The 26,200-nt window shown below is 40.1% G+C and overlaps 2 protein-coding genes across 9 annotated transcripts in view; both read right to left on the reverse strand.

Moving 5' to 3' along the window:
* The window catches only part of dpp7 (dipeptidyl-peptidase 7), a 32,795-nt gene extending 25,395 nt beyond the window's left edge, over nt 1-7,400 (reverse strand). For 4 of the 7 annotated variants that reach the window (XR_008569976.1, XR_008569975.1, XR_008569977.1 and 1 more), the window contains exons 1-4: nt 5,153-5,305; nt 2,017-2,140; nt 1,796-1,935; nt 393-556 (exon numbers count right to left, since the gene is read on the reverse strand). Coding sequence is in view for 4 of the 7 variants with exons in the window: in XM_054772790.1 (XP_054628765.1) it covers nt 393-556; nt 1,796-1,935; nt 2,017-2,140; nt 5,153-5,245 (521 nt within the window). In the remaining 3 variants the exon portion in view is untranslated. Of the gene's footprint in view, nt 1-392; nt 557-1,795; nt 1,936-2,016; nt 2,141-5,152; nt 5,306-7,253 lie in introns of those variants that run through there. The other 3 variants (XM_054772791.1, XM_054772794.1, XM_054772792.1) reach the window with 3 other exon arrangements.
* Nucleotides 7,401-7,490: 90 nt separating this feature from the next.
* ehmt1a (euchromatic histone-lysine N-methyltransferase 1a) overlaps nt 7,491-26,200 on the reverse strand; it is a 57,917-nt gene continuing 39,207 nt past the window's right edge. The window contains exons 16-22 of one of the 2 annotated variants that reach the window (XM_054772788.1): nt 23,418-23,562; nt 18,972-19,049; nt 18,733-18,848; nt 17,880-17,966; nt 17,672-17,750; nt 13,893-14,068; nt 8,766-13,707 (exon numbers count right to left, since the gene is read on the reverse strand). In XM_054772788.1, coding sequence (XP_054628763.1) covers nt 13,614-13,707; nt 13,893-14,068; nt 17,672-17,750; nt 17,880-17,966; nt 18,733-18,848; nt 18,972-19,049; nt 23,418-23,562 — 775 coding nt within the window. In that variant the 3' untranslated portion in view covers nt 8,766-13,613. Of the gene's footprint in view, nt 7,606-8,765; nt 13,708-13,892; nt 14,069-17,671; nt 17,751-17,879; nt 17,967-18,732; nt 18,849-18,971; nt 19,050-23,417; nt 23,563-26,200 lie in introns of those variants that run through there. The other variant, XM_054772789.1, reaches the window with a different exon arrangement.

Genomic DNA, 26,200 nt, shown 5'->3' on the forward strand with positions numbered 1-26,200 from the left:
TTTTTAACCAAAGTGAATCATTCACCTCCTTTCGTGTCATCCTCTTAATGAGCAACCTGTGCTAACATTAAAAAAAAAAACTCCAAAGGAGTCAGTGCCTCACCAGCCATGAACCTCACTGCCATTAGCATATTGTTGAAGGGCATGTTGTGACTTGTCTGCTCACAATCTTAGCATTAAATCTTCATTAACCTTGCACAGGTCACAAAACACCACAGCTGTCTTGTTTTCATTCATGTTCAAGCATGAAATTCAGCATATGAAGAAGGTGACGACCCTAAAATGCACTCAACTATTTGCTATTTTGTTACTGCAATTGGTGCAGAAAGACCATCAGCAGGACACCACAACCTCACATCAGATCAATGGAGATGTACCACCATACAGCTTACCTTCCACCAAAAACAATGACAGGGCAATCTGTGGCTGCCAGCTCATGTTTCAACATACTGATCATGACAGCATAATCTGCAATTGCCTGTTCCACTGTCAGCAGGCCAATCTTGTCAAGGTTGAAGGAGTTGTTGCCGAAAGGGAGAGATTTGCCGTAGTACCTCTGTGAAAGGAAGAACATTCAAACTTGATGAGGGTGAAAGTCAAAATGTGTTAATGTGTCAATGCTGCAGACATGTATTTCATTGCAAAGGTCAGGATTGAACAAATATCTGTCCATCCACTTTCTACCGCTTATCCTGTTCAGAGTCGTGGGGATGTGAAGCCTGTCTCAGCTGACTTTGGGTGAAAGGTGGGCAACACTCAATCACAGGGCACATATTGAAACAAGACAACATTGACACAGTTATTGTGACTGCACCCATGCTTCTTGCTACCGAAGTCAGGCAAGTCAACCACGAGACCAACAGCGAATTTAACAAACATGTGGACGTCAGTTGCTGGGTTCACCTCAACTCTGGTGTTTGGATTTGAGTCAAACATTTCGATACGGCCACATACACACGCATTAATCTGCCAAACTATGTTTGCCATTAACTGTGCATGCCGTTGAAATGATTTGATCCAACTGTGGTTAGTGTGCATGGTGTGTTGCATAAAGACATGCAAACAAGAAACAAGGCAATCAAACAGCAGTGAAATGCTTCATTTAGGCAAAACATATGTAAAATTTGCTTAAATGTGCTTATTTTATTTTAATAGTAATAGGTTGTATTCCACCACAAATTATTTTTTAATGACTATAATTTTGAAAAACCGTGATAAAGTGAAGTCATGAAATTGAACGCGAGTGAGGGATTTTGCATTTCACAACACACAACTATGGTGCGTTCAAAGACCGCTGAATAAAATGCAAAATATCAATGCTTAATGAAAAAACATTATTAGTGAAGCATAATGACAAACATGGAAAATATGTGGGCTTTCTTTAACAGTGGTACATTATTACTGACTGGGGGAATGAGATGTACAGTATTTTCTGCTTAACTTAAGAGACCCCGGCAACTAGCGGGAACTACATTCCTCCACAACAAAAACATACCAGAACTCAGCTCACGGGACGAAGTGGGGGAAAAGTCACCCTTGATGGACTACACTGCTGATGGGAATGTCATACAACGTCATGTCCAAAATCCTGATGAGTTACTTCTCCTGAGAAGGAGTTCAGCTTACGGGTATTTTGACATGGTCACAGGGGGACTGAGGACCTAACCCTTAGGTGCTCTCAGCCATACTACAATACTCCATTTCTTATGTATTGACTGTAGATGATGAGGATGGAAGTCATGCTGATTGGCCAGTTGTACATTTCACCACACAAAAGACATAACACATTTCTTACATGTTCGGCAAATATGAGCAAGGCATCCTGCTGAGCAGCCAATTCAATAAGAAATCCTGTGTTAAGGGCAAATTCCCAGATGTCCCCTTCATTGCCAGTGTAGAAAAAAATGGGACCATATCCAGCCTTCCAGTATTCATCTACAGTGGGAAGAAAGAGAAAACAATGTCACATCAACCTTTTATTGGTTGTCTTAACTTGAAAAGTGTCACAAGATTCACCAGTGATTAGGTATCGCTGCAGGAAAGTCCCATTCCCCATGGCGTTGAAGTTAAAGTGGTCAAGACTCTGGATGAAATACTTCTCTTTGAAACTGGCTTGTGCCCGGAATCCATGTATTCCTGTCTATTAAAAATACCTCACATTAGTGGATTGCACCGAGTTCAACCATCACGTTCATGTTTTCTTGCTTTTAACACTCCTTTTAAACCTTTTCTCATTAACTCCCAAACCAATTTTTAGAAGACAATCAAGCAGCGAGAACAGAAAACGTCTGCTTCTTTCAAGCAGACTGTGATTCTTATGCAGGACAATGAATGCTCCATCGCATGCATCAAAGTATTCCACAGTGTGCTACTGGTACACTAAAAATAACAGGCAGCCAGCGGAGTGACGCAAGTACAGGGGTAATGTGCTCATAACGTTACATCCCTGTGAGTAGGCGAGCAGCTGCATTTTGGACCAGTTGAAGTAAACGAATGGAAGACTGGTCAAGGCCAAAGTAAAGGGAGTTAAGGGGACGTGGGAGCAAGAATAATTTGAGCAGCACTACAATGGGAGTGGCTACTTCAAGATCACACTGATCCACTAACATTCCCTGATGAAATTCTCTATAAGGGACATTGATTTTCAGCCAAGTGAATACGCTACATTTTCTCACTTTTTTAAGCCGAGCATCAGGAATCGTGAGACTTACGTCACTTTCTCCTTTAGCAAATTTTTTATGACAGCGCTACTGCGGCGTCACGTGGTGACATTTTAAATGTATGAACATTTAAAAGTTAATGTATGAACATAAAGGGTCAATAACCATGCTTCAAATATGATATACAGTATATTGGGGGGTTGTTTTATTAGTGAATATTATTAAAAGATGTGGATTTTTCTATCCTCTTATGACCTCCACCAAAACGGCGCTACGTAAAAAGTTACGCAATGCATGAAGCAGAATAAAAGTAACAGAATAAAACACATAAAATGCATGAATGTTTGACTGTAAACAACCAAAAGCAGAGTGCAATGATGGATTAATGTAGAGGATTCAGCTAGTCTTTTTTCTAAATGGAGAAATACCATCCATCCAAACATGTCTTCCTAGCGAATGCTTTTGTCTGTATTTTTTCAGTGGCAAGAAAAAAAACTCAATATAAAAACAGCCAAAGAGGGCTTATAAATGATTTACTTGCACCACGCATCTGATATAATGATTATGTTGTAATTTTGCAAATCTTAAAAACGTTTTTGGGTGTGTGTGGGGGGGTGATGTATATTACATATATTATTAATAAATCGATGGATAGCGTACATTACACATGACTAACATGTGACTGCCAAAAAATAGGCCGACCAGATGTAGACGCGATCTGCACATGCGTAGAACCGATTGTGTTTCCGGGACGGATTGCGCAGTGACAACGCAACACGTTTTGTGTTGACTTTCACTTTGTTTGTTATTATCCGGAGAATGAACAATAGCCCATAAAATGTGTAGTCAACTGACGACAGCTTGTAACATGCTAAGCCTATCTATGTCAGCGCGTGAACGCTCACGTTTCAATCTCATTGCACTTTCTGGCCTTTTTGTTTACATGCTTGGCTGGCAGCAACCAGCTAGCTTGTTTTATTTGTTACACGTGCGAGCTACGATCATCATCACTACTTACTTTTTAAAGTGTCGCTTAATCTTGCCCTCTTGTTATCATTATAATACTTATGGCTTGTCTTCAAAACACTAGTTGTGTGTTGAATTTGCGCAGCAGAAACACGTAGGTGTGTACAGTTTTAGGCAGTGATGCTATCACAGGGGTCTCCAGGTAGTTCACCAAAGAATATTTGCTTTACCTCTTAATATTTTTCTAATGACAAATGAGCACACTAAGTGGATGTGTGCTTTGTAAATAAAGTCCAATTTAAATGTTGGCAGTGTTCTCAGCAACTTTGCCATTAAATTAACAGTTTTGCAATGTTGAGCGTTGATAAATGAAAAAACTAGTAGGGTATAGTTAGTATAATAATCAGTGTTAACGTGCACATTTATACATTCAGCATTATTCTGCCAGCGGTCCTCACTCGCTCTGTTGGTGGTGACAGTGTTGCTTTTGGCGGTGATAATCTTTTTTAACTTCTCTTAACGCTCCTTAATAATTACTTGATCATCTTGTGTAAAATACACTGAGTTGCATCGCTTTGTTTTTGTGTGGAAGTAGAATAATACAGTATGGCTTCAAACATCCCCTTTTATGTGAATGCAAACTGAGCACAAAGCCGGGAAGCGGACTTGACAAAGTAAGTTGATAACCACCGTTGCAGTACCGTTTAACTTTGTTTGAGTAACTTAGGTTTTGCAAACACAGAAATGATCCAAATAAAAAACACACAAACACTATAAAACACATTAAGAATGCTGTAATAACATAAACGCTGCAGGATTAAAAAAAACAAAAAAAACCGCAAAAGAAACATGCAGAAGTGCTGCAGGTTCACAGAAACAAAACTGAAGTTAGCGAGGCTAGTGGCGTTGCCACACCTGAGGGATATCAGTCTTTAAAGACTTAAGACGTTATATTTACAGCATTATACAGCACCAGAACATCAAGAAATATGTACATTTCATTCTGCCTACTTTCTTCTGGTTATCCCGCTCATGTCTTTAAGGCCAGATTCCATTTTATTATGTGAGTGAAATGTTGTTCTGTGAACTTGCAGCATTGCTATCATGCAGTTGTTTTTGGGGTTTGTGTGGCTTTCGTTGTGCATTTGTTTTTCATCTTGCAACGTTCATGTGATTTCAGCGTTTTCCCATTGTATGCGTTTTACGGTGTTTGTGTGTTTTTGGTTTTCGATTATTTCTGTCTTTGGATTGTTTGCCCCTCGAAGTGTCTACTGCTTTTCATTGAGGCTTCCGAATATCTTTTTAAACTGAATGAAACAAAATGAACAAAGTGACAATAATGATCGCAAAAACAGAATCAAATAGCGTTGGAAAGAAACATCCCCGAATAATCAAATGTGTACAACATAACTTGTTGACATTTGTTTATCATTTAGTTCAATATACAGTTGTTTAGGAGGCGATCACATGACATACCCCATTAGTGTGCGCCAAAGAATGAAATACAAAATAAAACTCGCTGTTACCTGAAATCGGCTGTGTGACAAGGCTTGTACAATTTCGGTGGATACGAAGTTGAATAATATTATTGTTAAAAAAGTTAACGTCTTTTCAGTCATTTTCAAAAAGCGATTATACAAAGTCCTCCACTGGGAAGTCACTTCCGATACAGCCTACAAGCTCAGCCCACCTCCACTGAAAGTACAGGAAATACCAAAATAAAATCCCGCGGACTCTTGCTGGTGGAATTGATTCTCTCAACGTTTCAATCAATAGTCAACAAAACGCCCTACAAATATAAAACATTAGTACTTTGCAACAAAGAGTGATGTTAGAACGGAGTCAAATTCCTAGTATGACAACACTGATAGCGAATGGAGAAAAAGCGGATTCTGATTTTGAAACGTAAAAACAATTGGCGCATTACCCGTTCTTTGTCCAACACAATGTATGATACACTATTTGATTGTGACAACACATAGGCTACTGTACTTTACATCACATAACATTTATCATTTTTTTAGATGAGTATTTTGACTTTTCTGTTGTATTAACAACTCGTACGTTACAGTTATTCATTACAGTCAGTGGCGGAACCAGAAATGTTTCATTGGTTGTAGCCAAGGTGAGACCATTACTCACCTTCGGGTGGCAATATGTTGATACCTGAAATGTCTACAACAGTGGTTCTTAACCTTGTTGGGGGTACCGAACCCCATCAATTTCATATGTTTGTTTATAGGCATATGTTTGTTTACTGGTGCACAAAATGACAGGACGCTGACTCCCATTACGGTCTGTGATACATGTGAATCCATGCTGTACATATTCGTCCCACCACTTTCTTTTTGGATTCAAATATTAACAACGAAATCACACGACGTACTACCACATCAGTCACACGTTGACTACTTGATGGTGGGTTTCAATTGTACTCGGAACTGGGAAGTCGGAATGACAGTGACGTGATCTCCGAGTTAAAGGCGTTCCAGTTGCCAAGTCAGAAAAACTTCACACTATAGCAATATTTTTTTTAAATTATTTATTGATAATTTATCATTCACACACGAAGCAGCCATCATTGATTGTTGACTCGGACGTGGTGTGGATGCTCTGACTTCCAAGTTGAACATTCCGACTTCGGGGGGCGTTTCAGTCGGGTGTTCCCGCTCGGAACTCGGAAATTCCGACTTCCAAGTACAAATGGAACGCACAATGAGCGCGCTAAATTCTTTGCAGCACTGATTGGCCAAGGCAAGCAATGTAATGTGATTATCTGCAGCCAGTGATGGCTAAGCGGCGGCGAGTACTCACGACTTGACACGATGGGTCCGGTGTGTCTTAACCTCCGTGGCGGAGGCTCCGCCGAACACCTAAGGGTTCGATCAAACCCAGGTTAAGAACCACTGGTCTGGATGGCCAGTATGTTTAGATGGCCACCCCGTAGCTCCGCCACTGATGACAGTATTAACAACTCTTTCCTATAATTTCCCTCTCTTTCCCCTGAAATTTTAAGTGCTCCACAAAAAAACTACAAATCACAAAAAATCAAATGTCTTGTTCACTTAATCCTTGACGTCAGTCCAACATTCACAATTTGCCAGTATGTATAATACAGAATTTCCACACAATGTTCGCATGGGGTGTTGCAAATAAGGGCTGAATCCCATGTCTCTTATTTGCAACCCTCCTTGCTTTATGCTGTGACCTGCAAGTCTGACCTCTCATTGCCATATATCCCAGTAGTGAGGAGGACATCCCAAAGATATAATAGTATGCAAATATGCAAATCAATAAATAATATGCAGTGTTTCTCCAGGCCCGTAACCAGGTATTTTGGGGGGGCGCGGTGCAAAAATCTGAGTGAACAGACCTTTTGCGAGAGTGCAGGGAAAATTTTGCATTTGGAGCCCAAAAATTTTTTTTTCTGATGCATATTTTGGACAGACATAACAATGTTATTTCCTCCAAATGACAAGCTTAAGGGCAAAATGACAACATCAAGCTTGCCCTATTTAGATAAGTTCATCAGTTTACTGGGCGACTGAGCATGCCATGGCTTCAGTGGTGGATGCTATTTCCACAGGCCTGCACAATATGAATCACTACAATGTGTTTCAGCCTTACCTATCGCTCATTCAGCATCATCTCTCTTGGAAAATATGTCCACCACTTCCTCCAAGTTGATAACCTTTTTGTAGTGAATGTGGAGAAGTGCCAGCGAGGTCAGCCGCTGTTACGTCATACTGGCCCTCATGTAGGTGTTCGGACGATTCAAGGTACTGGCACTTGGCTCACATTCACACCATGTTACTGGGATGGTACAGGCCAACTGAAGGAGGACCCTGATGTTGGGGAAGTGAACGGGATTGTGTCCACAACTTGATGTGGGGGAATGCAGCTCCACAATGCTGTCGCTTGAATGCATCACATCCAGTCAGGTGGACTTCTTTTAATGGCAGTGTGTCCTGCAACAACACTTTTACAGAGGAATGACAGGTGAGCATCGACTTTAGTCACGGGATAATCATGTCTCATTCCTAACAGTTCTGAGCACTTTCTACAGCAATTTGGATTCCATTTTACAAAACAAAAAGTGTTTCAATTGGTTGTGATCGTATAGTATATTGGTTGGCTAACCCTTTCTAATTCCCCTTCAAATTATTATCTTCACATTTTATCATTTGTCTCACAGATGCGCTGATATTAATACAATGAAATATTTTGTAATCCAATTTACAATACAGGACAAGTTAACACATTCAAACCTCTTTTGCATGATGTCCCTGAACACATCTCACGTGGCCAACATGGCTGCTGCTGCACAGCGTGCAATACTAAATGAGGCCCAGCAATTAGCATTAGCAAAGTAGCAACAAGTAGAAACAGCATATTGAAAACAACATCGTCACAATGACATAGAATATTACCTGTAACAACAGTTTTACAGAGGAATTACAGGTGAGCGTCGACTTTGGTCACGGAATAATCTGCATTGCACATAAATGATTCCAAGTTAGTTCAACAAAGAAACTGCATTAAAGTCTATGAAACTTCACTCAAAAGTGCAGACTGGCTCTTTCCAATTAGTGAACACTATCAAATGCACATTAAATTGTATGACAAAATATAAACACACAGTAAACATTACATCACCAAATATCCCAGACAGTGCAAAAACGTGACTCACCATGTCTCATTCCCAGTGCTCATTCCTAACAGTTAACAACTTCCTGCAGCAACTTGCACATGCCACTATTCACCAGCAACAGGCGCTGTTGCAACACTTCTGCCATCATTTATCACAGCACAGCTACACTCCGTTACAATTGCACACATTGACAGCAGGTTTTTTTTTGTTTTTTTTAACCAAGCCCGCGGGGGGCGGATTCGGGGGGTTCGAACGAACTCCCGATTCCCCCCTGGTTACGGGCCTGTTCTCATTCGTTAATTTATTTGTAGCGGCCTGCCACAACTTTGCTCCCAAATGGCCATTCTGATGTTTTTATTACTTAAATGACCAAAAATAATTAACCAAATAAATGACTAAAAATAATAACATTATGGGGAAAAAATTAATGATAAAATAACATACAAAAGAAACATTACATAAAATGTTTATTAATTTCTATGGCTTATTATACAGTATAGTCAACATGGAATAAATAGTGCTACAAAAGTCAAACATTTCAATATGACGAAAATATCAAATCCCTGATGGTAAGTACATTTCTAAACTTTTAACATGGTGTGCTTGAAAGAACGACAGGTGTGTCACTGGAAATGAGCCAATTTCACTTAACTTGTCGGAAACTACAAAGTTTCCAATGACATTTGTTGTTTGCTACAAAAAATGTATCTTCGTTGATCAATCCATGTCAGTGATGCATTGTGACAGACAGAACAATCACTTGCACCTGTTGCCATTCGTACAGAGGAAAGTTACTGTATGGCACACTTAAAGGTGTGCAGTGAGATTTTGTTAATGTCAAATACTTGCCTAATATATCACACAAATAACACAAAACAAAAACAAATATATCAGCCTTTAGGGGTTGATCCACTTTCTTCTCTTAGCTGCAATCTCAATTTTTTTTCCTACCTGTGTTTAGTTGAATTCAAATTCAGAAAAAATATTTTCTTCACACAGTTGGTTCATTTTTGTATAGAGCGCAGGGAAAGTGCTTTCAACAGTCTTAATATGGGAAAAATAAACACTTCTTTCGGAGAACAGAGATGGCCAAACTTTTTGACTCACAGGCCACATTTGGTTAAAAAATATGGCCGGGGGCTGGCCTATACATATACAGTATAGTAATCCCTTGTTTATCGCGGTTAATTGGTTCCAAACCCGACACTGACCAGTAGGATTCCTTATTTATAAATTTAATATTTTCATAGTTAGATCACGGAAAACATGTTTAAGACCTTCTAAATACTGTTTTTAAATGTGCTCCGTTGTTAGGGGTCGGACAGAAAGTAACATAGGGGGTTCAGAGTTGAGTCATCGCTTGGCGTGGGTTACGGCCGCAACAGTAGCCCGTGTTAGGGATTATTGTTCCTCTTGTGAGATCAATCAGACCTGCAATAAAAGTCTGTTGTTCCAGTGATCAAGTTTGATGCTTGTGTGTCTCATCCAACATTACAGTAACATTACTGACAAGCAGTGACCAGTGTAGAATGCTACATATTAATATATTATATTCAGATTATCTTTGAATGTGTTTTTTTGAATGCTTTTTATTTGTATTTTACTTAAAAATTTATCAAATAAAATTTGCTTAAAAATGCATATTTTTTTTTACTAATATGAGGCTGTATTCAACCACAAAAAAGCATGATTTATTATCTTAATAAGGTTTTATTCACATTGTCATTTGGCCCCCCATAACTAATGCATAGCTTCTTGCTGAGCAGCTGCTATGTGTTAGAATGACCGTGATGGCGGCAGACACGACAGGTAATGATTGTTATGGGGTTTTTATGGGAAGTTTCTGTACTATATTATTATTAGCAGAAATCAGGGAAGCCATCAGTAATTCTGGGCCCCATGGAAAAAAAAAATCTAATTTTATTATTTTAAAATTACCTATTTTTTGGGGCCCTGACGTAACGTCATAACTCCCCCACCACCCCCAAACGGCGGCCTTGGTAGAAATTGTGTGCGTATTTTGCGAACAGCACATCAATCATGACAAATAATTTTTACAATTAGACTTCATATTAGAACCACTCAATAAAACCATGATATTCATGTCACGTTTATCATCACTTTACCTTAATAATGTAACAACTACAATTTCCATTTCAACCACAAATAACAATTTCTAAATATACATCAAATAATGATCCTTGTAAAGATCTCGGCAGGTTCAGCGATGGTGTCATAGTTAAAACGGGTACAGTGACAGATCACCTCAAAAAACTGAAAATAATTTGACATTTTTTAACTGAATAAGACACCCAGAATGTACATTGACTTTGGGGCATACAATATGAACTATAAAACAATGTATAGCAACAACATGTGAACATCCTTCTTTGTTTATCTCCCAGACGACCTCCTCCACGTTTTGCAGTCAAACAAAAACACAGAAAAATGCGGCAAAACAAAGGCTAAAAAACACCTAAAAGTCCGGTTAAACAGAACAACTTTGTTGTAAAAAGCTTTCTTCTTTGTCCCTCTCCATCACATGAGCTGGCACTCCCGTAACCAAACCCCCACTTTGCTTCGTATGCCAGCCTCATCTTCCCTGACCTCCGGTGCCACGGTCCTTATGAATACCGTAATCATGAAAAAGAATAGAATGTAGCTTCAGCAACCATTGGAATTAGTTCCATAGTTTAATACTTATGCTACAGTTCTGATGTTAAAAGTTTGAATAATTTAAATAATACACTCCTGATCAAAATCTTAAAACCAGTTGAAAAATTGCTAGAATTTGCATTTTGCACATTTGGATCTTAATGAGGTTTTAAGTAGAGCTACAATATGCAAAAACAATATACAAAAAGCATTTTGAAAAAGTAATTTATTGAAAACAACAATTAAACTGAAATAGGTTGTTTATCAGTTGATCAAAAGTTTAAGACCATCGCTCAAAAAATAACAAAAAAAATTCTCCAAACCAGAACAAAACATTTTCTCAGTAGGACTCAGTAATGAGTAGCTCCACCGTTCTTGTTAATCACTTCTTGTTAAAAATGGGTTTGGGCATGCTTGATGCGAGTGTTTCCAGGAGGCTAGTGGGAACATTGCTCCAAGTGTTGAAGATGGCTTCACCAAGGGCATCAACTGTCTGGAACTGATGGCCATTTTTATAAACTTCCCTTGCCATCCATCCCCAAATGTTCTCTATGGGATTTAAATGAGGGGAACATGCAGGATGGTCCAAAAGAGTGATGTTATTCTCCCTGAAGAAGTCCTTGGTCAAGCGAGCATTGTGAACTGCAGCGTTGTCCTGTTGAAAAACCCAGCTGTTACCACACAGACGAGGGCCCTAAGTCATAAGGGATGCCCGCTGCAACATCTGCACGTAAGCAGACGCCGTTTGACGACCCTGCACCACCTGAAGCTCCGGTGTTCCACTCAATGAAAAAGCACCCCAGATCATGATGGATCCCCCTCCACTGTGCCGGGTAGAAAACATCTCAGGTGGGATCTCCTTGTCATGCCAGTAACGTTGGAAGCCATCTGGACCGTCAAGGTTACTTTTTTTCTCATCAGAAAATCAAACTTTTTCCACCTTTCAATGTCCCATGTTTGATGCTCCCTGGTAAAGTCTAAACGGGCAGTTTTCTGGCTTGAATTGTTTTTTTTTTTTTTTTTTTAAACCTTTCCGTCGGATGGTTATTGCGCTGCAGTCGACACCAGTAAGGGCCTTAATTTGGGTCGAAGACCGCCCTGTGTCTTGAAGGACAGCCAATCGGATCTTCCAGCTCAGAGCAGGTGTGATTTTTTTGGGTCTACCACCTGACGTTTTTGTTCCATAATGCTCAGGATCTTTCAAAAAATTTTAAATGACTGATTTACTGCACCCAACCTCAGCAGCAATGGCACGCTGCGAGAGGCCTTGCTTATGCAGCTCGACAATCCGACCACGTTCAAAAAGAGAAAGCTTCTTAGCTTTAGCCATCAGGGGGGCATGACAGTGTGAATGCCTGACAGAAAATGAACATTTTGAGCAGATTTTGGCTTTTATAGCCTGTGGTCGTAAACTTTTGATCAGCTGATAAACAGCCTATTTCAGTTTAATTGTTGTTTTCAATAAATTACTTTTTCAAAATGCTTTTTGTCTCACTCCCCTTTCTTGCTTTTGCATATTGTAGCTCTACTTAAAACCTCATTAAGATCCAAATGTGCAAAATGCAAATTCTAACAATATTCAACTGGTCTTAAGATTTTGATCAGGAGTGAAATTTTGTACTCCGTGACAGATTAAAAAGCCTTCCAGGCTGATAGAGTTTATAGATCCCTGCACATTCGCGATTCAGTATTCACGGTCCCACAAAGTTGTAGATTTTTGGTTAAAAAATTTATATATTTATTTATTTCACATTTAACCATTTAACATCTCATTCACCATAAGTGAGTAATACAGGTCAAATGTACTGCATACATGTACCACTGTTTAAAAAAAAAAAGCCCAAAATTTTTACATGTTTATGTCTTTATGCTTCACTTATGCTTTTTCCCCAGAGATTTCACAATTTGTATGGCAGCCCTTGAACGCTCCACAGTTGTGTGCTGTGACTGGAACTCATGTGTGCATGGATCATCTTACATTGCCATTCATTAGCGGTGAGTAGCTATACATTTAATACTTTAAATGTGTTTAATGAGTGTGTGAGGCATATTTAGGGATGAAACCTGGGTTGTGCACTTAGCTTGTTAGCTTCAGTTGCTAATAAACAATGACAATTGAAGAGAGAAGGAGAGGGCCCTGGAGCTGAATCTCATCTAATAATGACAACAATTACTTTTATTGCAAATGTTGATCTGAAATAGTACAACGTCGACGTCAAGCTAGCAGAGGAGCGTTTGGAGGGGGACGAGCGAAATAGAAATTTTTGCGACTTGCGAACTTTCGGCATTCGCTGATCAGTGTGGAATGTAACTCCTATGAAGAGCAGAGATCTATTATATGGCCCACGGGCCATGGTTTGCCCATGTCTGACTTTGAAGGACAAGAGTGAGCAGCAGATGTGCTGTATGCAAACCTTTCATCTAATAAAATTATTTAATTTGAATATTTGTTCCATCTTAATCTTTCCTGCCTTAGGCAATCAATCCAATATTCTTAGATGCCGCTTTGCATTTTCACCCCAATGCACCTCTAGATAATGATGCATGTGTGTCTGGAGATCCACAGCAGAAGTGCAGAACATTGTAAATTGTTGAACAGCTTCTGAAACACATTGCAAACAGTCCATTCCATACAGAGAATAAGAGAAACTCCCTCAATAATTCAGTGTGGTCACCAAGGTCTATCTTCTGGAGAAGTAACGACACTTCACTGAGCCACACTCGCAGCTGAAGTATTTACTCTTCACCGCCCAGTAGTCATCACCATAGTCAAACCTGATGAAGCGAGATAATGAGATCAGTCTTTAACAGTCCCTCACTAAAAATCTATTTTTGAGGTACATTTTGTATGTAATATATCAGGATTTTGATGTTAAAGTGTTTTTTTTTGCCAAAATTATTCAATACTTGAACCAAGTAACAAAGCATAAGGGACCAACAAATTAATCAGATACACTGACCCAATCTGCTCTCCAGCTTTGATTGCCCTGCTGGAGAAGAAGGCAATCCTGGGAAAGCGCAAATCCTGGTGCATGGTGAATACTTTCACAGCCAACAGGTTGGGCTCACAAAGATGGTTAATGAAGCGGCCGATGTTACCAAAAAGTCTTGCATCGATGCAGTGTATGTCACCCACCTGCACAGGATGACACACAGGACAAGCCTTAAATTAGAGCAATGCATTCTAGGCAGGATTAGCAAATGCAGTATAAAACTCATATTTAAGTTCAATTCATTGTTACATATATTAAAAAAGACAAGGAAAATAATCAGGTTAGGAGATTTTCATTCTCCTTCCAACTGGTTTTTGGCAAAAGACTAGCTCTAATTTCTTCAGACTGAATGTGGTTAACCACTGGTGACTCATGTCAGCAGCGGAACTCAAACCTTGACCCAAATTCAGGCAGACTGAGATAATGCCACCCCAAAACAGTATCTATATAATAATAGATACTGTGGAACCTCGGTTAGTGTATGCCCTGGTTTGCGTGTTTTTCAGTTAATGTTGAAAATGTACGCCAAAATTGTGCCTCAGTTTGTATACATGTTCCGATTAGCATTCAATTAGTGTGCATCTTGTCTGCGTAAGTCTAACTGTGTTCTTAATGTATTTTTATAACAAAAACATCCTTGTTAGCAGCTTGCTAATACATGCAAACAGGAAACGGAAGTCAACTCTGTAGCCCATCTATAATATCATCAGCGGTTGCCTCTGTAGTTTTTTGCTTAACTAACACAGTTATGCCGTAAGTCTCAAAGATGTTAACACAAAACATGTTTTATAGTTTTACATGCATAAAACAACTTTAAATACATATAAATGATGAATGAAAGGGATAAATGAACATTTAAGGTTGCTTTTACCTTCACTGAAGATATAATTGTTGACAAAGACAAGATATGGCAGTGAGATCAAAACGGACACCTCCTTGGTGTTTCACCATTAATTATTTCAGTTATTTCAATAGTGTTTCTCACCTTCTTTATCAAAATGGTGCCAAATGCAACTTTCTTTGGCTCCATTTTGGTTTATTTTCTTCAGTGAAGATTAAAGTAATACAGTCAAACCTGTCTTAGCGGGCACCTTTATAGAACGGTCACCTGCCAATAGCGGCCACTGAAAAATCCCCCACAGCAAATTTACATGTTATAGACCCTGAGTATAGCAGTCACCTGTCCAACGCGGCCAGCGGCCACCTATTTTGTCTCCCTTGGTCAATATCTGACTGCATATAGCGGCCAAATTACGGACTCAAGTAGAAGCTTCATGCACGAAAAAGTTTCGTTTTTCAATCAATGAAGCCGTCGTGTGTAGACTTTAATTACTGAGTCCTAGCTCAGTCACAATCATTCACAAGATCCACACAAACTGTCAGTTGTTCCACATAAAAAAGCCGTCTTCCTTTGAGCTTGCTATTTCCTGGTCAAACATGTAACTTTAAGAGCATTTGCACCAAAACCTTACCGCAAAGTAGGCTGGGAACAGGACGTGCTCCCAGCGACACTACAATAAAAAAAAAAAACATACGCTAACATGCATGCGGCAGCGGGAGCAAAACTGAGTTCATTTGTACTTAATTGAAGTATTTTAGAATGTACTCACGTTATTTTTTATCAATCCTCATCCACAAATCCATCAAAGTCCTCATCTTCTGTATTTGACAGAAAAAAAGCTGTCTTCTTTTCCGTTCACTACTAGTCTGTTAACTTGTCAGTGTTATTCAGCTCCGAAGCAAAGAAGGAAACTTCTCCTGTTGCTTCTGCCAACTTTATTTATTGAACGCGGCCACCAGACAGCAGCTCAGAACACACACACATCTCTCAGCATCGTCTCTCCTTCCTGCTTGCCCACAAGGCAAAGGTTAAACAAGCCCCACTACATAGCTGTCCAGGCAATGCCTGTAAGAAATGACACCGTTTATTTCCTGGTGTGAGACAATGTGCACAATGTGTGTCAATACTGTAATGCCGCTTGTTGTGGGGAAGGAGAGACTCACGTCGCCGATGCACTTTAATGGCTTTATTAACAGCGGAGAACACTGCAGGACTTTAAATCCACGCCAACATAAACACACTTCCCAACTCTCTCGAAACTCACAGCTAGCACTGAGCCTAGCTCTCCTGCTCGGGACGCCCACCGTCAAATCCCGTCACTTCCTGATGAACTAAAGCTGTAATGACACTGCCGTATAAAAAGTAAAATATAAAAAACAAGCGTAAGACATTACTAGCACAGCTTTGTTCTCTGGGTCGTGGATATATTCTATCAGTTATTATTAAGCCTCTAGCTTCCTTTTAGTAAGTAAAAACCTTGACTATGATTGCACTACATTGTCATGTAGACCTACAAAGTACACTTGGAAGAACAAGAGGTGAATAAATGTATTGCAACTGATGTGAAACTGATGAGGGGTAGGATTAAATAAGCTTTGCTTCTTCCTACTCCTTTTTGGACATGCAAAATTGTGAATTGTACTATGTGATGTGCTACTGTTTGACTCATGCATGTTCAGGATTAAAACCATGAACCATGATAATAACAAGCCTAGTAGTGCTGTACAACTGTTATCCGCAGTCCGCAGTGCCCTCTACTGGTCAACATTATTATGATTCCCCCCCCCCCCCCCCCTTTTTTTTTTCTCTCTACTGGTCAACATTCAAACTGAACGCCACCTGTCTATAGAGGCCACCTGTCTATAGCGGCCACTATTGCAGACTCCCCTAGTGGCCGCTATAGACAAGTTTGACTATTTATATACTGTATATATTTATACAGATGTCGGATATCGGGCCGATAGCAGAAAAACAATATCGGATTATACTGACTTGCATCTCAAATCTCTGATATAGGCACTCTGATACAAGCCGTCAATTCCAGACCCCGGCCCCAGCATGTCTATTCAGCACCGACCAGATAGAGCCCATATGATCACATCAACTATGTTTGCTAGCATGCTAACAAAGTAGCGAGGAGCAGGAGTAACGTCTGTGGTGTGGCAGTAAAAAGAGAGCAGCACCTGTCATGCACAAGTTTCCCGCTTGTGTCACAGAACCATGGCAGTTTAATAAGACCAACCTCATCATGAAAATGAAGCAGCATCACAGGGGAAACTCCCACCGAACGACAAGAAGTCATTAGTTATAACAGAGAAGAGCTAGCCCCTGTTGGAGGCGAGTAATGTCGGTTTTAAACGCTCAATTGACCACCTCCAACCTCGCTATATTATGCTGCCATAATAATGTAGCTGCCCCTACATTGTAGATCAAACTATAGCCTGCATGCATAAAGAAGTAAATAGGTCAATTGTTCTCTTACCTACAGTATACTGTTGCTGACTATTGTTCTCTGTTTCACTAATGTCACTTGAGTAAGCCTTTTCTAACATTCCACACTACAAAATAAGTCAAAATAGTATGTATGATTCGCGTTGATATCGGCTCAATAACAGTATCGGCTGATATTCAAGGCTGCAATATCGGTATTGTATCGGATTTGATAAAGTTGTATCGGAACACCCATTCTTAATGAAAATGGTTTTACAATAGTTCAAATACGTTCTGGTTGGAGTCAGATCTCCTGGAACGGATTCATGACACTAACCATGGATGCACTTGAACATGAAAACAATATGTCAAGCAAACAGCAAGCAGTGATGTGTACATTTGAAAGCGCAAGAGTTTGTGTGTGTGTGTGTGTGTGTGTGTGTGTGTGTGTGTGTGTGTGTGTGTGTGGACCCACCTTATTGTCAAGGGTAAAGAGGAACGAGTCGTTCTCTCTTTTATTTGCCTCTGTGTCAGCGATAATCTCACCAACGTATCTGTGGAAAATGTGTGTATATATATATATATATATATATATATATATATAAAATAAATAATACATATAATACGTTATATAGTAAATAAGCAACTACATTCACTGGTGTATTTAGAAAGATTATACTCACTCGCAAATAAATGTTCCTTGAGGGACATCTTGCATGACTCTAACACCCCAGCCCATTTTCTGTGTTCTAAAGAGCTGTAGTCGGACTCTGGGGAGCGATAAAGAGAAAAACTTACCTATTTTATTATCAAACTAAACAATCCGCCGTGCGTGTAGCTTGTCGTAAATAGTAAATAGTAGCTCTGCTTCTTAACACACCTCAGAACCACAAATGACTTGCTCATGCATCTGTTCATGTGTAGAATTATCTTTATAATCACTTACATGGAGCCCAGAAGACAACATGACTGTTTTTTTTTTTAAATGTATTTTTTAAAATTGCCCGTGCTTGTTGTAAGGCGCCTGCATGCACGTCTACCGCTGCACGAAATGGAACCTTCACCTTTAAGTGAACAACTGTTCTGTTGAGATGTCAAAAAACTCAGTTTTACTGTCTACACAGGAGGAGGAGCTCACCCCTCCCCTTGCAAATGTGGTTTCCTATATTAAGAAACATTTTAACATGAATAGTCAGACATTTTCTCTAGAAGTTGTCTGTTCAGGTTGTATTGGTTTGTCTCCTTTCATGCAAGTTTTATTGTACCTCTCATTATTCTCACAGAACTTGTCTCATCTCTCATGTATTTTGAAGCCAGCAGCAGATTGTCCCTTGACAGTAACTGTGGAGGAGCTAGTGCAAAACAGTCAGCTACACCGCACGCATGCATGTCTGTGAGTTTTTGCCTGGTCTGATGTAGACGTCAGCATTAGCTTTCAACACAGCAGGGTGTGAGAAGTGAGTCTCATGTGTTAAACATCACACCCTGGCATTGCAGACTACCCTGTCACTCCTGCATTTGAAAACATTTTCTTACCTCAGTCCATTTTGGACGATTCGATTTTTGCATGTTCTCCAACATGAGCAGGCATGATTGCACTCAAAGAGAACCGGAGGATCTTGCTGACAAAAGTCCGGTGGTAGCCGGCCCTCCTGCAAACACACAAATATGTCTTATAATTACTACTGAGATTAAAACACAATGGCTCAGGCGAATGCAAAACTAATGAATGATGTCGTTGGAGATGACTTTGGGTCTTACACTGCCATACTTACACTGTCATACCAACATCGCAGACTGAGCTGACCACACATGCAGGTACTGGATGAGCAGTCATCTGTGCAACTGCAATGCTACATGAGAAAAATACAGAACTATTATATGAATTACACAAATCATGAAACAGTGAATTTGTAACATCTCCCAGGATAGCTGAACAAAAGTCAGCAAACAGTTTTTGCACTTCAGTTTCAATTACAGTGGAACCTTGGTTAGCGTCATGAATGCATTTCTGAAGGTCCAACTCTCCCCGAAACATACACTAACCCAATCCAAACTTCTGCTAAAAACTGTTAGTTCATTGGTTTGTAACTGTCGAGCATCCATGTACTGACTGCTTATTAATGTACACTTACGGTCAAAGGTTTTATAATACTCTATTTTCTCTGGAGGAAAAACCTACATTTTTAGCAACAAATGACTTTCTCCAGTACAATGCTGTTCAACTGATGTTCACGAGGGTATAGCACCACAGTGTGTTCTGAACACTGTTTTTATGCAGATAGAGGAGGTAGTAAGTACTCCAGAACTTGAAACACCTGAAGGGATTAGTTGCACCAACTGCCAAGACTTGATCAACCTCCATTTCTGCAGAACAGCTTTAAATTGTTGACCCATTTTGTGGTCCCTGAAACAGGCCTTTTTTTTATAATTCTGAAATACACATTATTTTCAGTTTTGGGTCATCTTTTTTTTAACCTCTGGCAGTTCACCACTTAACTTTGTACCATTTCAGGCTATTCATTGGACTTGAATGACTTGAATTTCAATAAATGACTGGAAAAATTGGGGTGTTCTAAAACTTTTGACCAGTAGTGTATGAGTTATTTGATGACTTGTATTTTATTTGTCAATGTTGTTCGCTGGCAGTGTCACTGCTACTACTACAGTACTCCTACAGCAACAACAACTGCAGGGTAGGGAAGTGATGCACATGCATACAAAATACAATGTCACACGTGTTGCAGTGTGTTTACTTAAGTAAACATGCCCCGATTTGTGCTCTCCTTGCCACGTTTGTGGCAATTTTAAGGATTTTGTCAATGTTTTGTCGGGGTTTCAGTTTTGAGTTCAGTCTGTACAGTAAAGATTTCGCAATTGTATTTCAAATCGGGGGGCGGGGAGGCATGACAGAAAATAACTGAGAACCAGTGGTTCAGGCCAACAATGTCGTGGTACCTACCAGCCTGCGTCCCAACTCAGCACACCTTACACTGGCTTGAGCCATTGCCCGGTGGAAGGAGAGTAATGTTGTCCACTGATTCTGCCTCAAGGAAGCTTACCGTAAATCACAGTGTATAAACCACGCTTTTTTTCCCCCACCGGTAAGACGCCAAAAATCGGGGTGCGGTTTATACACGATGACAAGTCTGTGACCAGACAGAAATTGACCAGAAGCAGACTTTAGAATAGCCGTCTGTGGGTCAGACAGTTGCTTTGACTTTAGCGCCCTCTGCTGTACAGTTGCTGAAAGTGCAATTCCTTTGTAACTTATCTGACTGCTGTGTGTCTGTATTTTCACACAGTGAAACGATCTCTATATACACTGAAGCTAACCTAAGCTTCCATTAAAACATTGCAGATGGTTTCAAATATAATACAACGTTGGAGTTTATTCAAATTCACACTGAATCAATGCAGTGTTATGTACAATACATGGATAACTGATGCGCATGCGCAGAACGCCGCTCGTGCCACCGCTCGCGTCACCGCTAAACCAACATTAGCTACCTGTTAAATCAAGGCTAAAGCTAAAGCAGCTAAAGCTAAAATGCCACGGCAATCTTTCACAGCAGCATTCAAACTCTCCGTCTGCCGGTATGCAGAAGACTTGGGGAACCGGGCAGCAGGACGGCAACACGGTGTGGACGAGTCAGTCATCCGGCGTTGGAGAGCGGACATCATAGGCAAGTTGACGGCAAACTTTTCTTACATGAATTCCATTGCAGATGAATTGATGGACGGCAGATTTCTCCTTTCTTCTTCTTTTTGAAATTGCTTAGTACCTTTATGCATGTTGATTTGAGATGAAAGAGTTGGCAAGCATTTATTAAGTAAAATTTTTTTTTTTAAATGGGGGTGCGGTTTACACACGGGTTTGGTTTATACACTGTGATTTACGGTATACACACACAGCTTTCGCTTGTAATCTTTGGTTTGATCACTTAACAAAACAGGTAAGTGTATGTCATGCGTGGGCGTGAGGATGATGGACCAGTAAAAAAAAAAAAAAAAAAAAAAGAGAATGGTGGCCCACAATTGGCCCACGGGCCGTAAATTGGACACCCGTGTTAACATAAAACACGTTTTTATAGTTTTACAGTTATAGTTTACATGCATGAAACAATTCAAAATACATATAAATACAGTCAAACCTGTCTATAGCGGCCACAAAAGGGAAACTGCAAAAATGGCCGCTATAGGCAGGTGGCCGTTATAGACAGGTTGGTGGCCATTTTGAATTTGTGCACGCACATATTAACATGTCTGTGATTAGAAGCTTGTTGTCTTTGCAGATACATATAATTATACTGTTACATGTTAACCAGTAAAGGGCACTGTGGGACTGCGGATACAAGTTGTAAAGAACAACTAGGCTTGTTATTCTACACCATCCACAGAACAAAGCTGTGCTACTATATATACGGCAGAGTGTCATTACAGCTTTAGTTCATCAGGAAGTGACGGGAAGTGACGGTGCGACGTCACGAGCAGGAGAGCTAGGCTCAGTGCTAGCTGTGAGTTTCGAGAGAGTTGGGAAGTGTGTTTATGTTGGCGTGGATGTAAAGTCCTGCAGTGTTCTCCGCTGTTAATAAAGCGATTAAAGTGCATCGGCGACGTGAGTCTCTCTTTCCCCACAACAAGCGGCATTACAGTATTGACCAGTGCACACTGTCTCACACCAGGAAATAAACGGTGTCACTGTCTGCAACAAGCTCCAAAGAAGACGGCTTTTTTATGTGGAACAACTGACAGTTTGTGTGGATCTTGTGAATGATTGTGACTGAGCTAGGACTCAGTAATTAAAGTCTACACACGACAGCTTCATTGATTAAAAAAACGAAACTTTTTCGTGCATGAAGCTTCTGCTTGATCGGTATTTTGGCCGCTGTATGCGGTCAGATATTGACCAAGAGATACAAAATGGGTGGCCGCTGGCCGCATTAGACAGGTGACCGATATACACAGGGTCTATAACACGCAAATTTTCTGCGGGGGATTTTTCAGTGGCCGCTATAGGCAGGTGGCCGTTCTATACAGGTGGCCGCTAAGACAGGTTTGACTGTAATGGCTAACCTGGGTGTACACTAACTGAGGTTCTAGTGTACTCAAGATGACAAATTCCACATTGACTGTGACAAAAATCTGCCATAACAAACATGGCATAGACCACCGAGACCAATCCTCCTCGTGTAAGAAATGTCCTTCATTATTTGTTTAATTATTAATACCATATACATTGTGGACAGTAAATTCCATCCCTCCATTAAAATGTCAGGTTTGACGTGATGTCAAAATGAAACACAGATGAACCAGCAGTACATGGTCACAGAAGAGTGCATTGTAGCCCACCAGGCATCCTTGTTTCTTATGATATTGCATGAAAAACATCTGTACCATTATACCCACTCAGCACATATGATTGGCCTCTACAAATTCCGCATGATTAATAATAGTGGTTAGCATGTTGGCCTCACAGTCCAGAGATGGAGGGTTCCGATCTCTGTTGAAGAATTTGTGTGGAGTTTGCATGTTCTGCCCGTACGTATGTGGGTTTTTCTCCAGGTACTCCTGTCTACTCCCACATCCCAAAAAGCATGAACATAAGGCTGATTGGAGACTCTCAGGAAATTTTCCTGTGACAAAGAGATCCCACCTGAGATGTTCCACACACACGCACAGTGGAGGGGGCACCACCATGATCTGGGGTGCTTTTCCTTCAATGGAACAATGGCGCTATAGGTTATGCAGAGGCATCAAACGGTAGCTGGCGATGTGGAGATATTGCAGGGGACAGCCCTCATGACTGAAGGCCCTTGTCTGTGTGGTAACGACTGGCTTTTCCAACAGCACAATGCTACAGTTAACAACGGACACCTGACAGAGGGTTTCTCTGTTGCACACATTTTTATTTATCTGAAACTGACTTGTTTTTAAGTAAAATTAATTTAACAAAAATATACAGATGGTGAAATCCCATATCATTTGCAAATCCCAGCCCAACACTATTTTAGGTCTATATAGCTATATAGCTTGTCCAGGTAATTGTGGATAACCAATCCATACTATTTCAATACACATTGCATCGACTGTGCATTGGCTAGGCGTGCATCTTTTCAGGGTTTTTGCAGGTCAAATGACGTGGATGTGGACAACGGTCCTTGAGTGATGCCTTTAGGGTGGAAGATATCAACTCCATACATTCAAAGCTGAAAACGTACCTGCAGGTGAGTGATGTCCTTGTCAATGTTGAGTGGGGAAGTCACACAGTTGTCTGGCAAGTATTTAAAGTTTCCAGGGCTTGGCTCACTGTCAACACCATTGACACAGGTTATGGGAACTGCCTCATACCCACGAGAAATATCCCTGACAGAAGAAAATGTTTTCTTAAAAGTTACTGAGGCAAAATTTTATGAAACATATACGATGACAAGTACAGTCAAACTTGTCTATAGCGGCCACTAGAGGGAGTCTGCAAAAGTGTCCGCTATAGACAGGTGGCCTCTATAGACAGGTTGGCATCCAGTTTGAATGTTGACCAGTAGAGGGAAAAAAAAGAAAAAAAAAAGGGGAAAAAAATAATAATAATGTTGACCAGTAGAGGGCACTGCCGACTGCGGATAACAGTTGTACAGCACTACTAGGCTTGTTATTATCATGGTTCATGGTTTTAATCCTGAACATGCATGAGTCAAACAGTAGCACATCACATAGTACAATTCACAATTTTGCATGTCCAAAAAGGAGTAGGAAGAAGCAAAGCTTATTTAATCCTACCCCTCATCAGTTTCACATCAGTTGCAATACATTTATTCACCTCTTGTTCTTCCAAGTGTACTTTGTAGGTCTACATGACAATGTAGTGCAATCATAGCCAAGGTTTTTACTTACTAAAAGGAAGCTAGAGGCTTAATAATAACTGATAGAATATATCCACGACCCACAGAACAAAGCTGTGCTAGTAATGTCTTACGCTTGTTTTTTATATTTTACTTTATATACGGCAGAGTGTCATTACAGCTTTAGTTCATCAGGAAGTGACAGGAAGTGACGGTGGGCGTCCCGAGCAGGAGAGCTAGGCTCAGTGCTAGCTGTGAGTTTCGAGAGAGTTGGGAAGTGTGTTTATGTTGGCGTGGATGTAAAGTCCTGCAGTGTTCTCCGCTGTTAATAAAGCCATTAAAGTGCATCGGCGACGTGAGTCTCTCCTTCCCCACAACAAGTGGCATTACAGTATTGACACACATTGTGCACATTGTCTCACGCCAGGAAATAAACGGTGTCATTTCTTACAGGCATTGCTTGGACAGCTATGTAGTGGGGCTTGTTTAACCTTTGCCTTGTGGGCAAGCAGGAAGGAGAGACGATGCTGAGAGATGTGTGTGTGTTCTGAGCTGCTGTCTGGTGGCCGCGTTCAAGAAATAAAGTTGGCAGAAGCAACAGGAGAAGTTTCCTACTTTGCTTCGGAGCTGAATAACACTGACAAGTTAACAGACTAGTAGCGAACGGAAAAGAAGACGGTTTTGTTTGTGTCAAATACAGAAGATGAGGACTTTGATGGATTTGTGGATGAGGATTGATCAAAAATAACGTGAGTACATTCTAAAATACTTCAATTAAGTACAACCGAACTCAGTTTTGCTCCCGCTGCCGCATGCATGTTAGCGTATGTTTTTTTTATTGTAGCGTCGCTGGGAGCACGTCCTGTTCCCAGCCTACTTTGCGGTAATGTTTTGGTGCAAATGCTCTTAAAGTTACATGTTTGACCAGGAAATAGCAAGCTCAAAAGAAGACGGCTTTTTTACGTGGAACAACTGACAGTTTGTGTGGATCTTGTGAATGATTGTGACTGAGCTAGGACTCAGTAATTAAAGTCTACACACGACGGCTTCATTGATTGAAAAACAAAACTTTTTTGTGCATGAAGCTTCTACTTGAGTTGGTAATTTGGCCGCTATATGCGGTCAGATATTGACCAAGGGAGACAAAATGGGTGGCCGCTGGCCGCGTTGGACAGGTGACTGCTATACACAGGGTCTATAACATGTAAATTTGCTGTGGGGGATTTTTCAGTGGCTGCTATAGGCAGGTGGCCGTTCTATAAAGGTGGCCGCTAAGACAGGTTTGACTGTAATTGGAAGACAACACTGATTTCCACATTGGGGCATGCAAATTCACATGGGGGCATGAGGGAAATAAATAAGTACATACATAAAATATGATTTGTAAGCCCCCTGACTGGAACCCACTGACCTCAAGCAATGCATCTATAGTTAGAAATAAATTGTGACCAGGGATCGGTACCTTTCACATTTGAACCGATGCCAATACCCATTCCCAGGTTTGTTATAGGTACTGAACAATACCAATGTTCGGCACTTTTGTGTGTATTTATGTGGTAATAAATGTTAATTTACTAATTTCATTATTTTTTTCAATCAATTTAAGATATTTGTCGCTCAATATAACTAAACTTTAACAAATATATCAAAAACAACATATAACTGTTTGCACTGTAATACTGCAGTTGTTTGCAGTTGGAAAAATTCACTATGTGTGTAGAAGACGACGAAGCTAGCTGAGAAGTTATTGTTGTAATGGATAATATAACTTTTTACAGCTCTTTTGTATTGTTGGTAATATTTTAATGTGTGTTTAAATGACATCTGCTTTGTTCTTGTGGTTGTGATGCTCCTGAGAAGCATAGAAAGAAATTGCCATTGTGGTAGATTGAGTTCACTATTCTGCTACGTAGTGAATTATTTGTAATTGCTGTATTACATGTCAATGACATCTAAATTGTTGTTTATGGACTTTCCAGGCTTACTTTCCTAAATAAAGTATTACTAAGAATGTTGGTAGTGTTGGTTGTGTGTTCTTTCTCACAAATTTTTAATAGTATCGACTTGTTATTGTTGTTATTGCACACTTATCACTGACTAACAAAATACACATGTATGGTTTTCAGTCTATTTTAATTCATTTGTGAATACAACATCAAAGTTTT

Source organism: Dunckerocampus dactyliophorus, chromosome 4, assembly GCF_027744805.1.
Source record: "Dunckerocampus dactyliophorus isolate RoL2022-P2 chromosome 4, RoL_Ddac_1.1, whole genome shotgun sequence".
In the NCBI taxonomy this organism is placed as follows: Eukaryota; Metazoa; Chordata; class Actinopteri; order Syngnathiformes; family Syngnathidae; genus Dunckerocampus; species Dunckerocampus dactyliophorus.